The sequence below is a fragment of the Amphiura filiformis genome, chromosome 12, assembly GCF_039555335.1.
Source record: "Amphiura filiformis chromosome 12, Afil_fr2py, whole genome shotgun sequence".
Classification (NCBI taxonomy): Eukaryota; Metazoa; Echinodermata; class Ophiuroidea; order Amphilepidida; family Amphiuridae; genus Amphiura; species Amphiura filiformis.
In genome coordinates, this window is record NC_092639.1 from 28337290 (window position 1) to 28351300 (window position 14011).

A 14011-nucleotide genomic window follows, 5' to 3' on the forward strand; every position below is an offset into this window, starting at 1 on the left:
ATTTTGTCTTAAATACGCAGCTTTCGGCTGAACCACTCACAGGCTATGTTAGCACATCTATGACAATGACAAAGGTACCAAAATCTGAATTTTGATGACTTTTACGATCATCCGGTTGAGCAAATCAATGGGCTTTTAAATATCATAACTGCTGGAGCAATATAACAAAATTCGGAATCATAATGGTTGGTCTCAATATAACAAAAAATGTCTTGTTTAATACCAATACTTTTCAGGTATGTGGTGAATTGTACCAATGACCAGCAATGTACCGACTGACCATCGGGCAAGCCCCCTCCCCTAAGTGGCAATTTTGTGAATAGAAGAGTCAAAAGTGTCCATCTGAGCACCTCTAAATTAGAACACCAATGTTTTGTGACTCAAACACCCTCCCGAACAATAAATTATGCAGTGGCGTAGCCAGCCCTTTTTCAGAGGGTAGGCAAAGAGGGAAAGCAAACTTTTAAGGAAGCAAACTTTGACGAAAATGCTCGAAAATGGGCTAAAAAATGCAAAAAAAAAGACTTAAAATCTTGAATATCGGGGAGGGGGGGGCAAGAAGGGGAAGATTTCTCACAGGGGGGGGCAACTTCCACCTTTGCCCCCTGGTTACACCACTGAACATATGCAAAAAGGACATGGGGGGAAATGGTAATTTACATATTTCCAAAATGGCCCCTAATGCATGGTTCAAATGTCAAAATTGGGCGAATATGGATAAAAAAAACATCTAAATTGTATTCCTCTTATTAGGATTTAGAAAAAGTACAGTTACCTATCTCCGATGTACGGTTCTTGAGTTATAGGCATGAACGTCAACTGTCAAATTTTGGTCTCCATAATTGTCCACAGCGTTAAAAAAATAAAAAAAGGCTCCGATTTTGTTCAAAGTGGTCTCAAATTGTTCCGCTTGGAAAAATCTTTCAAAAGAACAGTTTGCCATACATGTATCTCAGGTGTTAGGTTACCTGGGTAACAGGGCAAAAAAGTCAAAGCTCATTGAATCATGTTAACCTTGGAACTATTTTGTGATGTTACACAGGTAACAAAACACCTGAGATATAGCAAACTATTCTTTGTTTTAAATGATGTTCCAAGTGAAACAATTTCAGACCACTTTGAAGCATCGGAGCATTTTTTAAATTTCTTTTACTCCTGTGGATAATAGTGGAGGTGCCCGAATTTGAAATTTGACCTTTAACTCAAGAACTGTACATCGGAAATGAACCAAACTATACTTTTTCTGAATCCTAATGAGAGGAATATTCTTAGATGTTTTTTTTTTAATACATACCGTATTTGCTCAATTTTCCCTCCATGTCCTTTTTTATATGTTGTCCAGGAGGTCGTTTATAGTCAATAGCAAGCAAAAATATTGGTGTTCCAATTGGGTATTTCAGACATATCTTTTACAATACACATATACTACTCGATATGGTTATTAATTAAGATCTCTCGTTGTGAAAGTGCTCGGACTTAATAAGTTTTAGATCATTCTTTGTACAATGTCTGTAGCAATACACACAGACTACATGCATTGACTCCTGGTGAATTATCATGTCTGCTTTTGTGAAAGAATTCTTGCAAAGGACACATAATGCACAGTCTCTAAGTGAAATTTGAGATTGGTCTTTGTGAAGTACTTCTTACAGAAGGTACAAAAATGCTCAGACTCCTGATGAATCACGAGGTTTTCTTTTGAGAAAGACGCATTGCAGTAGACACATAAATGCTCGGACTTGAGATGAAGCTCCAAATCTTCCTTTGTAAAACGTGTACTGCAATTGTACCTACATAATACATGCATAGACTCCTGGTGAATTATGAGGTCTTCTTTTGTGGTGAAAGAATTCTTACAGAATACACATAAATGCTCAGACTTGAGATGATGTGGTAGATCTCGGAAATATTTCTTACAGTAGGCACATAGATGCTCAGATTCGATATGAGGTTGTAGATCACTCTTTGTGAAATACTTCTTGCAGAAGACACATAAATGCTCTAAGTTTTGATGAGGTATAAGACCTTCCTTTGTAAAGCACCTGTTGCAATACACACACAGCAATAATGAATGCTCAGACTCCTGATGAATTATAAGTTCTCTCGACTTTGTAAAATACTTCTTACAGTAGGCACATAAATGGTCATAATTTTTATGAATTATGAGGTCTTCATTTGTGAAAAACGCATTGCAGTGGATACATAAATGCTTTGACTTCAGGTGACGTTTGAGAGTGCTATTTGTAAAATGCTTCTTGCAGTAGACACATAAATGCTGAGACTTAAGATGAAGTTCCAGATCTTCCTTTGTAAAGCGTCTCTTGCAATACTCACATAATACATGCATAGACTCCACGTGAATTATGAGGTTTTCTTTTGTGAAAGACTCCTTACAGTACATACATAAATGCTCAGACTTAAGATGACATTTGAGGTCACTCTTTGTGAAATGCTTCTGACAGTAGTAACATAAATGCTGAGAGTTAAGATGAAGTTCCAGATTTGTGAAATGCTTCTTGCAGTAGACACATAAATGCTGCGACTTAACATGAAGTTCCAGATCTTCCTTTGTAAACGGTGTCTTGCAATACTCGCATAATACATGTTTAGACTCCATGTGAATTATGAGGTCCTCTTTTGTGAAAGACTCCTTACAGTAGGTACATATATGCTCAGACTCTCGATGAATTAAGAGATTTTCTTTTGAGAAAGACTCATTGCAGTACACACATAAATGCTCAGACTTAAGATGAAGTTCCAAATCTTCCTTTATAAGAACTTTGTTGCAATACCTACATAATACATGCATAGACTCCTGGTGAATTATGAGGTCTTCTTTAATAGTGAAAGAATTCTCACTGAATACAGATAAATGCTCAGACTTGAGATGATGTTGCAAATCTCTGAAATACTTGTTACAGTAGGCACATAAATGCTCAGATTCGATATGAGGTTGTAGATCATTCTTCGTGAAATACTTCTTGCAGAAGACACATAAATGCTCCAAGTTTTGATGAGGTGTAAGCCGTTCCTTTGTAAAGCACCTGTTGCAATATACACAAAGCAATAATGAATGCTCAGACTTGTGATGAATTATAAGGTCTCTCTTTGTAAAATACGTCTTACAGTAGCCACAGTAATGCTCAGAATTTTTATGAATTTTGAGGTCTTCTTTTGTGAAACACTCATTGCAGTGCACACATAAATGATTCCCTATTAGATGACGTGTGAGATTTCCTTTTGAGAAAGACTTATTGCAGTACACACATAAATGCTGAGACTTCCGATGAAGTTCCAGATCTTTCTTTGTGAAACGTGTCTTGCAATACTCGCATAATACATGCATAGACTCCTGGTGAATTATGAGGTTTTCTTTTGAGAAAGACTCATTACAGTAGGCACATAAATGCTCCGACTTGAGATGAAGTTCCCAATCTTCATTTGTAACATGTGTGTTGCAATACTCACATAATACATGTACATGTTTCGACTCCTGATGAATTATGAGGTCTTCTTTTGTGAAAGGCACCTTACAGTAGGCACATAAATGCTCAGACTTGAGATGAAGTTCCAGATCTTTTTTTGTAAAACGCGTGTTGCAATACTCACATAATACATGCATAGACTCCTGATGAATTATGAGGTCTTCTTTAATAGTAAAAAAATTCTTACAGAATACACATAAATGCTCAGACTTGAGATGGTGTTGCACATCTCGGAAATATTTCTTACAGTGGGTACAAAGATGCTCAGATTCAATGTGAGGTTGTAGATCACTCTTTGTGAAATACTTCTTGCAGAAGACACATAAATGCTCTAAGTTTTGATGAGGTATAAGACCTTCCTTTGTAAAGCACCTGTTGCAATACACACACAGCAATAATGAATGCACAGACTCCTGATGAATTATAAGGTTTCTCGACTTTGTAAAATACTTCTTACAGTAAGTACATGAATGATCATAATTTTTATGAATTATGAGGTCTTCATTTATGAAAAACTCATTGCAGTGGCCACATAAATGCTTTGACTTCAGGTGACGTTTGAGAGCGCTATTTGTAAAATGCTTCTTGCAGTAGACACATAAATGCTGAGACTTAAGATGAAGTTCCAGATCTTCCTTTGCAAAACGTGTCTTGCAATACTCACATAATACATGCATAGACTCCTGGTGAATTATGAGGTTTTCTTTTGTGAAAGACTCCTTACAGTACACACATAAATGCTCATACTCTAGATGACATTTGAGGTCGCTCTTTGTGAAATGCTTCTGACAGTAGTAACATAAATGCTCAGACTCTAGATGACATTTGAGATATGTTTTTGCGAAATGCTTATTGCAGTATATACATAAATGCTGAGACTTAAGATGAAGTTCCAGGTCTTCTTCTGTGAAAGACTCATTGCAGGGGATACATGAATGCTTTGAGTTTAGGTGACGTTTAAGATTTGTAAAATGCTTTTTGCAGAAGACACATAAATGCTGAGACTTAAGATGAAGTTCCAGCTCTTCCTTTGTAAAACGTGTATTACAATACTTGCATAAAACATGCATAGACTCCGTGTGAATTCGAAGGTCTTCTTTTGTGAAAGACTCCTTACAGTAGGTACAAATATGCTCATCAGACCGTACATGTAGATGACATTTGAGATTTTTCTTTGTGAAATGCTTCTGACAGTAGACACATAAATGCTCAGACTTAAGATGAAGATCCAAATATTTCTTTGTTGTAAACTGTGTGTTGCAAAACAAACATACATGCTCAGACTTATGCACAGACTCTAGATGATTTTTCAGATCTTCTTTTGTAAAGTATTTCTTACAGTAGACACATACATGCTCAGATTGCAGATGAAGTTTGAGCTCTTCCTTTGCAAAATATTTGTTGCAATACACACATAGTACACGCATATTATACTCTAAATGACATTTCAGATGAATTAAGAGGTCTTCTTTTGTGAAAAACTCCTTGCAATATACACATAAATGCTCAGACTGAAGATGAAGTTTGAGATCTCCTGTTGCAAAATGCTTCTTGCAGTAGATACATAAATGCTCAGACTTGAGATGAAGTTTGAGATCTCCTGTTGCAAAATGCTTCTTGCAGTAGATACATAAATGCTCAGACTTAAGATGAACTTCCTTCTCATCCTTTGTTAAAAAATTATTGCAATAGGGACATGGAGTAAAAGGCAATAATAAATCAATATGTCGACTCATCTCACCGGCAATATCAGCATCTTGCTGACCAACACTATTTGTAGTTCCATGTGCATCTATGTGATTAACAACATTGTTATGATTTAGAGGCAAAGAACAATAGGAATGGCTATCCACTGAATTTGTATGGACATTAAGAACCTGTTCAGAAGCCAGATGACTTCGCAAGTCTCGGAAGTGAATATCTTGGCTGCCATACTTGCAGGTGTGGACGGTCTTTATATCTGATGTTAGGTGCTGGCTATTAACACTTCTCTGCATCAACTGTGTATTTGCTTTAATTGGTTCCCTGCTATATTTCTTAAACACAGACCCACTCGAGTGACACACACTTTTATTCCTGCCATAGAAGCGTTTTTGATGCCGGGTTTCATGTCTCTTGAAAGCCTCAAAATGAGCAAAATGTTTTTTGCAATATGTACATTTGAAAATTGCTAGATATCTCATTTTAAGCTTTTGAATCATCTAACATACTATGTCAATATCGTAATGGAGCTTTGTGTTTTTTTACTACAAGTCCATCGCCAATCCTTCATTCATGAAACTACTGTTTGTAAAAACCATAACCGTCTGCTCTCAATGCCAATAAGAAGGATTTGAATGGTGCTGATAGCTCCCTGTTTCAAATATAGAATAATGGTTACAACAGCAACTGGAACATTATGGTTATCACTTGTCAGTCGTTTTCATCCAAAGATGCCTGTAGAAGAAAAATAAACAAGTTGTAACAAGACAAAGTTCACGGATCAAGTGTATTTGTTCAACAATTTTCATATCATAACCTACTCTGCACTGATTTGACAATGACAAGTGAATTGAGGCATAATGATACCTACATCCGGACTCGGGAAGTAATTTGTTTTTTAAACATCATTTTGCATTTGTTATGTTTTTAGGCCACCTGCAACTAAATTTGGCATTTTTAGCTGTGCAACAGGTCCGGAGGGACAAATTGTATGTCTATATCACACCCATGACGCCCATAAAGCTTAACTCGCCAGCCCGGCTCGCCAGTCAGAAACGCTAGAAATATGCAGTATAGCCTAACTTAAGTTAAGTATGCAGAAGGAACCAGTTGTTTAGTATCCTTCAAACAAGATTTACCTTCAAAACCAATATCACTACCATATTCAATTATAACTTGCAGATTAAGTCTTGATAAGATACTTATTAATAAACTCATCATGAACACAGTGGGACAACATGAGCAGTAAACCGGCTGAGTGTATTTTTCCTATGCTCAGCGGCCTTAACACTAAGTAAACAATATTGTTATAACCTTGCTCACCAATCAGTAAAGCATATTATAATCATGTGATGGCTGGTAGCCAACTACTGCAAACATGCTTAGAAAAAAGGCTAAACAAGAAATGTCTTTAAAAAAGACAACGCAGTGATTAAAGGAAACATGATGGATTTGCCTCGGTTCCGGAGCCACTGATTTAATAGTAACAGGTTTTAAAGGCCCATTCGTCGATTTGCTCATTTGGACGATCGTATCGTGAGTCATCAAAATTCAGATTTTGGTAGGCCTACCTTTGCATTGTCATAGATGTGCTAACATAGTAGGCCTAATTCAGCTGAAAGCTATGTATTTAAGACAAAATTTACTTTCGCTGGAATCACTGAAAGCACTTAACTTAAGAGAAGTATAGAATAAATAATCTTTGAATGAAAACATGTCACATCTGAGACGAATAGTTATATTCGTCTCCGTTTAATGATTTTGTCACTGCAGGTTTGTCTTCAACCCGGGGTCTTCAATGTTGTTAATGTTGTTAATTAATATTAATTGAAAGGTCAGCACAGCATTAACACTCAATGCCTAACAAAACTAAGTAATTGAAATAACCAAGGGCGGCGGAACCGGGGGGGGGGGGGCCAGTGGCCCCTCCACTTTTTTGTCTGGGGGGCCTGGCCCCCCCACTTTTAACCCATAATGTGCTGTGTGTAACATGTCTGGGTGAACATAAATAATCAAATCTTTATTCTAGACCTTAACATGCTTAAAGAAAGTGTAAAAATTATGCACAAAATGACTTCAATTGGACCTTCATTTTGCAAAATTTTCCAACTCCCCTGTACTATTAGGACACCCAACACTAAAAGCAATAATTTATACAATTATAGTGAAAACTTATCCACGAATGGCTTCAATTTGGGCCTTCATTTAACCCATTTTCGGAATTTTCAAACTAAAATTGTACACAATAATAGTGCCAGAATGGTCCACCAAATGGCTTAAATTGGGCCTTCATTTTGCAAAAGTTTCTCAGTTTCTCAGACACCCCCCTGTGTCGCGCAAGCGCGACGCGATGGCCGCTTCGCGGCCATTATTTTAATTTTTTACATCACCCTGACTGGCCCCCACTTTCAACATCGTTCCGCCGCCCCTGGAAATAACAGGTTGCTGGAATTGAATTTGTAACAACATGAACAATGTGTGATATCTGGTTTAGGGCCCAAGCCGGCAAATTTGTAATTGAGATCAAGGCAAAAATATGGTGTAGGGGCCAACAAAAATAACATTTAAGAAAATGGATACTACAAATCATCAGAACTCTACTAGAACCAAGCATATTGAAGTATGGCGGTTGCCCGGTAGGGGTCACTCCCATTGTGGGCGCACACCACTAAATAATCTTCCCATTGAAACACGTGTAAAAACACCGGTTTTCTTTTCTCGTTTTTAGGCCTTTTAGGCGCTTTCTGAGAAATTTAATGATAACCAGTCGATTGCAAATCGATGAAAGTTTAACATATGTTTCAATGTATGGGTAGTCTTCCGTCTCGTTTTCCCGGTAGGAGCCACTGAACAGCGCCCTCACTGTTTTTGGCATGCTCTCAAGACTGCAAACCCGATTCTGCCATTTTTTAATTCGCGGACCTATTTTCTCAATAATTTTAAAAATGCGACTATTTTGGCGAATCAAATTTCTGTATAGGCTTTCCACTTTTATTTAAGCTATAATTCGCCACTCTTTCTGATTAATAAGTCTAAAGACCAGCCCAAAATACCTCAAAAAGTTTCTGTTTTTACCGGAACTCATTAGGGTTACACAAATGGCGCATTGATTTAGTGGTGTGCCCCTTGTGGCATGTACACCATCCGCACTAATAAAAACGCGTCAAACGGGTACTTTTTTTGGGTAGGCGCGATACGCGCGTTTCGTGTTTAGGGTGTAATAAACATGAAAAATTGGGGAAAAGGTAGCAAAATTGCAATTGCTAATACGCGGAAATGAAATTTAGGGTATGAAATTTGATACAAGGAATAAAATCCCTGTTTAGGGTGTGAAACAGGCGCGTGTTACCTGTTTAGGGTGTCGTTTTTGCCAAGGGTTAAATCCTTGTTTCGGGTGCTTTCATAAGTTGATTATCGCGGATGGTGTACAGGCGACAATAGGAGTGCCCCCCCCTCCAGGAAATGAATTGTGAAAAATGCTTCCTTTGTTCTGCATGATCAGATTGTGTCACATATTTATTACGTAACTTCTGCAATTTCACAGACTTTGTATTGGGTTCAAAGGGTTGCTTTTAAATCAGTATACACATAACTTAACGGGAATCACAAGAATGTGGTTTTTAGTTTTCTTTAAAACAGCATTTTTGGAGTTATGATACTTTTCATCTGAGTAACAGGTTTGTAAAATACTTGAAACTATAATACTAACATAATACTAACAGTTCACATAAATGAACGCGCTTTATAAATCATGTGTGCACCGGTAATATAAATAGGCGATGCACATACTCCCGGGGGAGGGGGCACATCAAACAATTTTGGTGGGTATGCTCCCCGAATTTTGAGGTGGTGGGTCTTTGGGAGCTGACGGCGCACTGCAAAAGGGGGTCTTTCGAGCTGCGAACCGGGCTGTGAACAAGTAAAATGGGGTCTTTTGGAGCTGCGAAAAGTCAAAATCAAGGGTCTTTCTTGGCTGTTTGGTTGAAACTCGCCTGAAAAAACAAGAAATATGCCGGGGGGGGGGGCGCATCAAACATTTTTGGTGGGTATGCTCCCCGAATTTTGAGGTGGTGGGTCTTTGGGAGCTGACGGCGCACGGTAAAGGGGTCTTTCGGAGCTGCGAACCGGCTGTGAACAAGTAAAATGGGGTCTTTGGAGCTGCAAAAGTCAAAATCAAGGGTCTTTCTTGGCTTTTTGGTTGAAAATCGCCTGAAAAAACAAGAAATATGAGGAATGAGCCATTTTGGGTCTTTTAGAGCTAAAATTATCAAAATCAAGGGTCTTTCGAGCTTTATTTTGGTCAAATATAGGGATCTTTCGAGCTACGAAACCCAAAAGGGGGGTCTTTCCGGGAGCATACCCGTATGGTCATTTGTGTTGAGTGCCCCCGGGAAATATGAGGAATGAGCAATTTTGGGTCTTTTAGAGCTGAAATGATCAAAATCAAGGGTCTTTCGGAGCTTTATTTTGGTCAAATATAGGGGTCTTTCGAGCTGCGAAACCCAAAAGGGTGGTCTTTCCGGGGAGCATACCCGTATGGTCATTTGTGTTGAGTGCCCCCGGCACATACTAAGTACAGTAATAGATTTTTGTCAACTGCAAGCATACTCTGAAGCATACTAGACCCTGTAAAGGTCTATAATTATGCTGAAAGCAGCATACAGAGAACGTACATGTCAAGTCCACTGTGTGAGAGAACATGCACAACTTACAAGGCCATGCGAATGTTTACCTTGGTGATGCTACAAGAAGCAATTAGTGCACTTGAGCTTGGGTTCATAAAAAATCTTGATAACAAACTCGCAGTAGGCCTATGCACTGACGTGCTGACCTGGTCAAGTCATTTCGCATGGTAACCTTCTATATTAACCCCACTACTCCTTTAACCCCATCACAAAATGTTACGCCAGCCGTTATTCGCTGGTTTCCGATTACATCACAGTGATCACACGTTGTGTATAAAACGAGAAAATAAGTTTACTCCAAACCCGGCACAACAACCGGAGACAAAGACTTTTTCAATTCACGTGTCATCCACGTGCAAGCTGACCGTTTGACACTTATCTGAACGTTAACTTAATGTCCCTCCACATTAAAGCAAAAATATAGTCCCATGACAAACATTTCCTCATCATTCTTCATTATCTTCTTTGAATTGATTGTCAGCTTCAGTAGACCTATACAACAATTGTATACGACAATAAAACAATTTAACATTTCCCACAATTATTATTACTTGACATGCATAATTTATTGCACGTGTCTGCAACTCCATGTGCATGTCCACGTGACTTTGACCATTTCACGCTTACTGACCTCTATAGCTCCATGTCCCTCCGCATTAAAACCATAACAAATAGTCCCATGACATAAATTCGTCATAAATGCACGGTTATTTTCGAAATTTTACTGTCACTTTCATTGACAACAATTAATACAACAGTAAAATAAAAATGTCAGCGAAAATTTTACTTGACATGCATTATTTCTCAATCTAAAACAAATCACTTTTCGATGACGTCATATCTCTATCCCTTTATCGTGAATTAAGTTATCCAACTTTAACTATGCCTTTGCGAAGTAAATTAGCGGGCTAAACTTTTCGAACAAATACAATACACCAGGACATATTATTACACGTAGTACAATATTTGCCATTTGCGACATGCCTGGACATTGTGCAGATTTTCAAAAACAAATGTTTCAACAGTTTAAATATATACGCATTATATCAGCAAACGCAATCATGCAACTTCATTTTACTGGAACTCTACTATCACTAAGTACGCCACAGCCTTATCAACGAACTTATGCATATGCAAATGAGCCCAATTCTATACAAAATTGACACCACGCATGCGCCTAGCTCAGTGAAGAGGCCAGAGAGTTTCTAAAAATAGTGTGTTTCTAAAAATAGTATATTAAAATGAATGTTTTTTTCCAAATTATCGTACACAAACTCAACGCATATACAGCAACAATTTTACATAAGTCAATCTTGTTATACATAAAGCTACCAAACACAAAAACAATTTCCACAGTCACAATTATGTGTCAAATAATTATATTTTATCCCCAGCAAATTCCGTATTATATCCGCCTGCGGAAAAAAGTCCTGCTGCCACTGTCTAATTACAAGATTAGATGGGTTAAATAGTCAGGCCTTGTAAATGTGGGGCAGGATTAGAAAAAGGCATACAAACGAGGGTATGAGATATCTGGAGTTATTTCCTGGCCTCTTAACCACAGGGTTGATGGGCTACATTATAATGAAAGACAGAGATAAAAAGATTTTATCGCGTCTGATGTCTCTGTCAATTACTAGCCTTGATTAGTTAATACAACTTAATAGCGCGTAAAAGGAAGGCCGATTTATCTGGTGCCGATCGGAGAAAAGGAATAGCAGAAAATGATGAAAAATTACGTACTTTTTCAAGGCAAAAAGCAACTTTTAAATAGGCATTGTTGACATAGTGCATTTGCGAAAGAAAGTTTCCTACTATAAAGACTTAACTTTAGAGATGGTTTGTATGTTTGAAGGTGCAAAATTAACAATAAGGTGCCCACCGCCGCGTTCAGCAAGTCATCATCACACCTTGTAAACAAACCGTGCTCAAGTTTGATTGACAGATGACGTCAGACGCGATAAAATCTTTTTATCTCTGTCTTTCATTATAGCTAAAAGTCAAGACACAGGGTCGGCATTTTGTAGGAATAAACTATGCATATGAGATGGGGCTACAGTTCATAGTTCAAAAACAGAGCAACATCCACCAATAGGTAGTTATTGGCTTGGTTTATTAATGAAGCTTTCCTCCATGGCTAAACATCCCGGCTAAACAATTTTTTTATAAACCCAGGGACCGTTTGGTGCAGCGGTTAGCAGTATAGTCCGAATAATCAGTCCTAGAACAAAATATTCATTTACTGACATGATCGTGTTCTGGTGGTCATCCATACAATGATACATACACAAAATGTTTAGTAACTAACTTTATTAAAGCTTACCGACATGACGGAATTTTAATCATCTGATTTGCTAACTGAATTTAGTTTCGCCCTCCCTCTAGTACTGGGCAAAATCTCAAAAACATACCTTCTCAGTTATCTCATGAACAATCTTCTTAATTTCTTCAATACTTCTTACATCAGAAGAATGTGGTATCATGGTATAAATGTGCTAAAAATACGTGATGTCAGCAAATAATTTATACTACGGACTGTATATAATGTGATAATGAGGGCGCACACCACTAAATAAAGTCCCATACAGGTCCCATAGAAATACACGTACATGAAGCTGAGACGAATACCCGGGGACGAATATATTAACTCAGATGAGAGCAAGGGAACAAACCAATACTACTGTCTGTTCAATTAGCTTAGATTCTTGTATTTTTAAGATATTTGAAAAAATAAAACATTGTGGTCAAAGTTATCAAAGAAAAGTTACCACAGCCTTAGACCCAACGTGATTTATACTTTTCAAATTGCAAAGTTCAATTTGAAACCCCATTTCTTTTCAATTTTGGTCTTTTCCCGCGATATTTTTATAAAAAGCTGCAGAACATCGAGTACCATAAACATTTTTGAATCATTCCATTTAGTACTATGGGGACGAATGTCATTAGATGCGCTGAGATAGTATTTATTCGACCATCCGTATCAGGAAGTATTGTCCAGCTAATAAATAGCTATATTTGCCAGTAGGCCTAATTTGAGTTGAAACCCCACTGTTGAAACATTAAATTTCACAAAAATGTGAAGACGAACTAAAGTTTTCCAGAAAAGGTCCAGCTTCTATAAATACATTCCTTGCGTATTTAAATAAATGTTTATTTATTTATTTATTTATTTATTGTATGAATGGGTTTATTTATTTATTCATTCATTGATTTATTCATTGATTTACTTATTGTGTGAATAGGTCTGTGAAGGTGTAGGCCTAGGCCTATTATAAAACTACACATTTATTTTGAATTAGTATTTTGTTTTGTTTGTTGAATACAAACTATGTGAAGGACATTTGGAACAAAGAACTTTTGTACAAGAAAATATTATTTAAAACAATGAGGTTACAGAAAACAATTCTTGTAAAGTCACTGTATCTGAAAATGTCAAGCGAATGCTGATATTCTTGAAAAGGAATGATGGTATTATAAACATGTTAAACAAAACTAAATTTACATTGTAAACCAGTTGAAATAAGAACGAAATCCATAATTTTATTTGTAACAGCCTGATTTACTCATGAAAAGAGCCACCCCCATAAAACTTTTTGGTATAGCCTGTGTGACCTTCGACACAAGAGTTCTTTTGTTGTTCTCTGCATCAGTGGTTAACATCATTAAATACTAGCTACTGATGAAGAGTACAACAAACTAAATCTTGCTGTCAATGTTTTACTGTCACACAGGTCATCAACTACGATAAACCCCTACCCATCCGTTAATACTAAACTGGGGTAACATTTTGGAGGCACCGCCCGGATCAACTAAACAACGGATCAACCAAACAACGGATCAACCAATTACCAGATAAACCAACATCATGTCAGATCCCCTTGTGGAAAATCCCCTTGTGGAAGATCCCCCTGATAGCCCCCATGTCACAAGGGAAAAAGCGGTAAATCGCACATTATTTCACATTATTTGCACATTATTTGCAGAATCTCTCTCTTTTTCAGATTATAATCTTACTTAACAGAAATTGTGGGAAATTTTGGCGAACTTAGCGTTTTTGAGCGATTTTGCTCGTTTTACCGCTTTTTCCCTTGTGTCATGGGGCCTGTATCACCCGCCATACACCAAATTTTTGAAGGGAAA

General features: G+C 37.4%; 1 protein-coding gene across 1 annotated transcript; it reads right to left on the reverse strand.

Annotated features, from left to right (window-relative positions):
• Positions 1–1135: 1135 nt before the first annotated feature.
• On the reverse strand, positions 1136–12368 carry LOC140166011 (uncharacterized). Its single transcript, XM_072189381.1, has 2 exons — positions 12283–12368; positions 1136–5921 (listed from the first exon to the last, which is right to left on the reverse strand). The coding sequence occupies exon 2, from the start codon at positions 5684–5686 to the stop codon at positions 1556–1558; it is 4131 nt and encodes a 1376-aa protein (XP_072045482.1). The 5' UTR covers positions 5687–5921; positions 12283–12368; the 3' UTR covers positions 1136–1555.
• Between the last annotated feature and the right edge of the window lie 1643 nt (positions 12369–14011).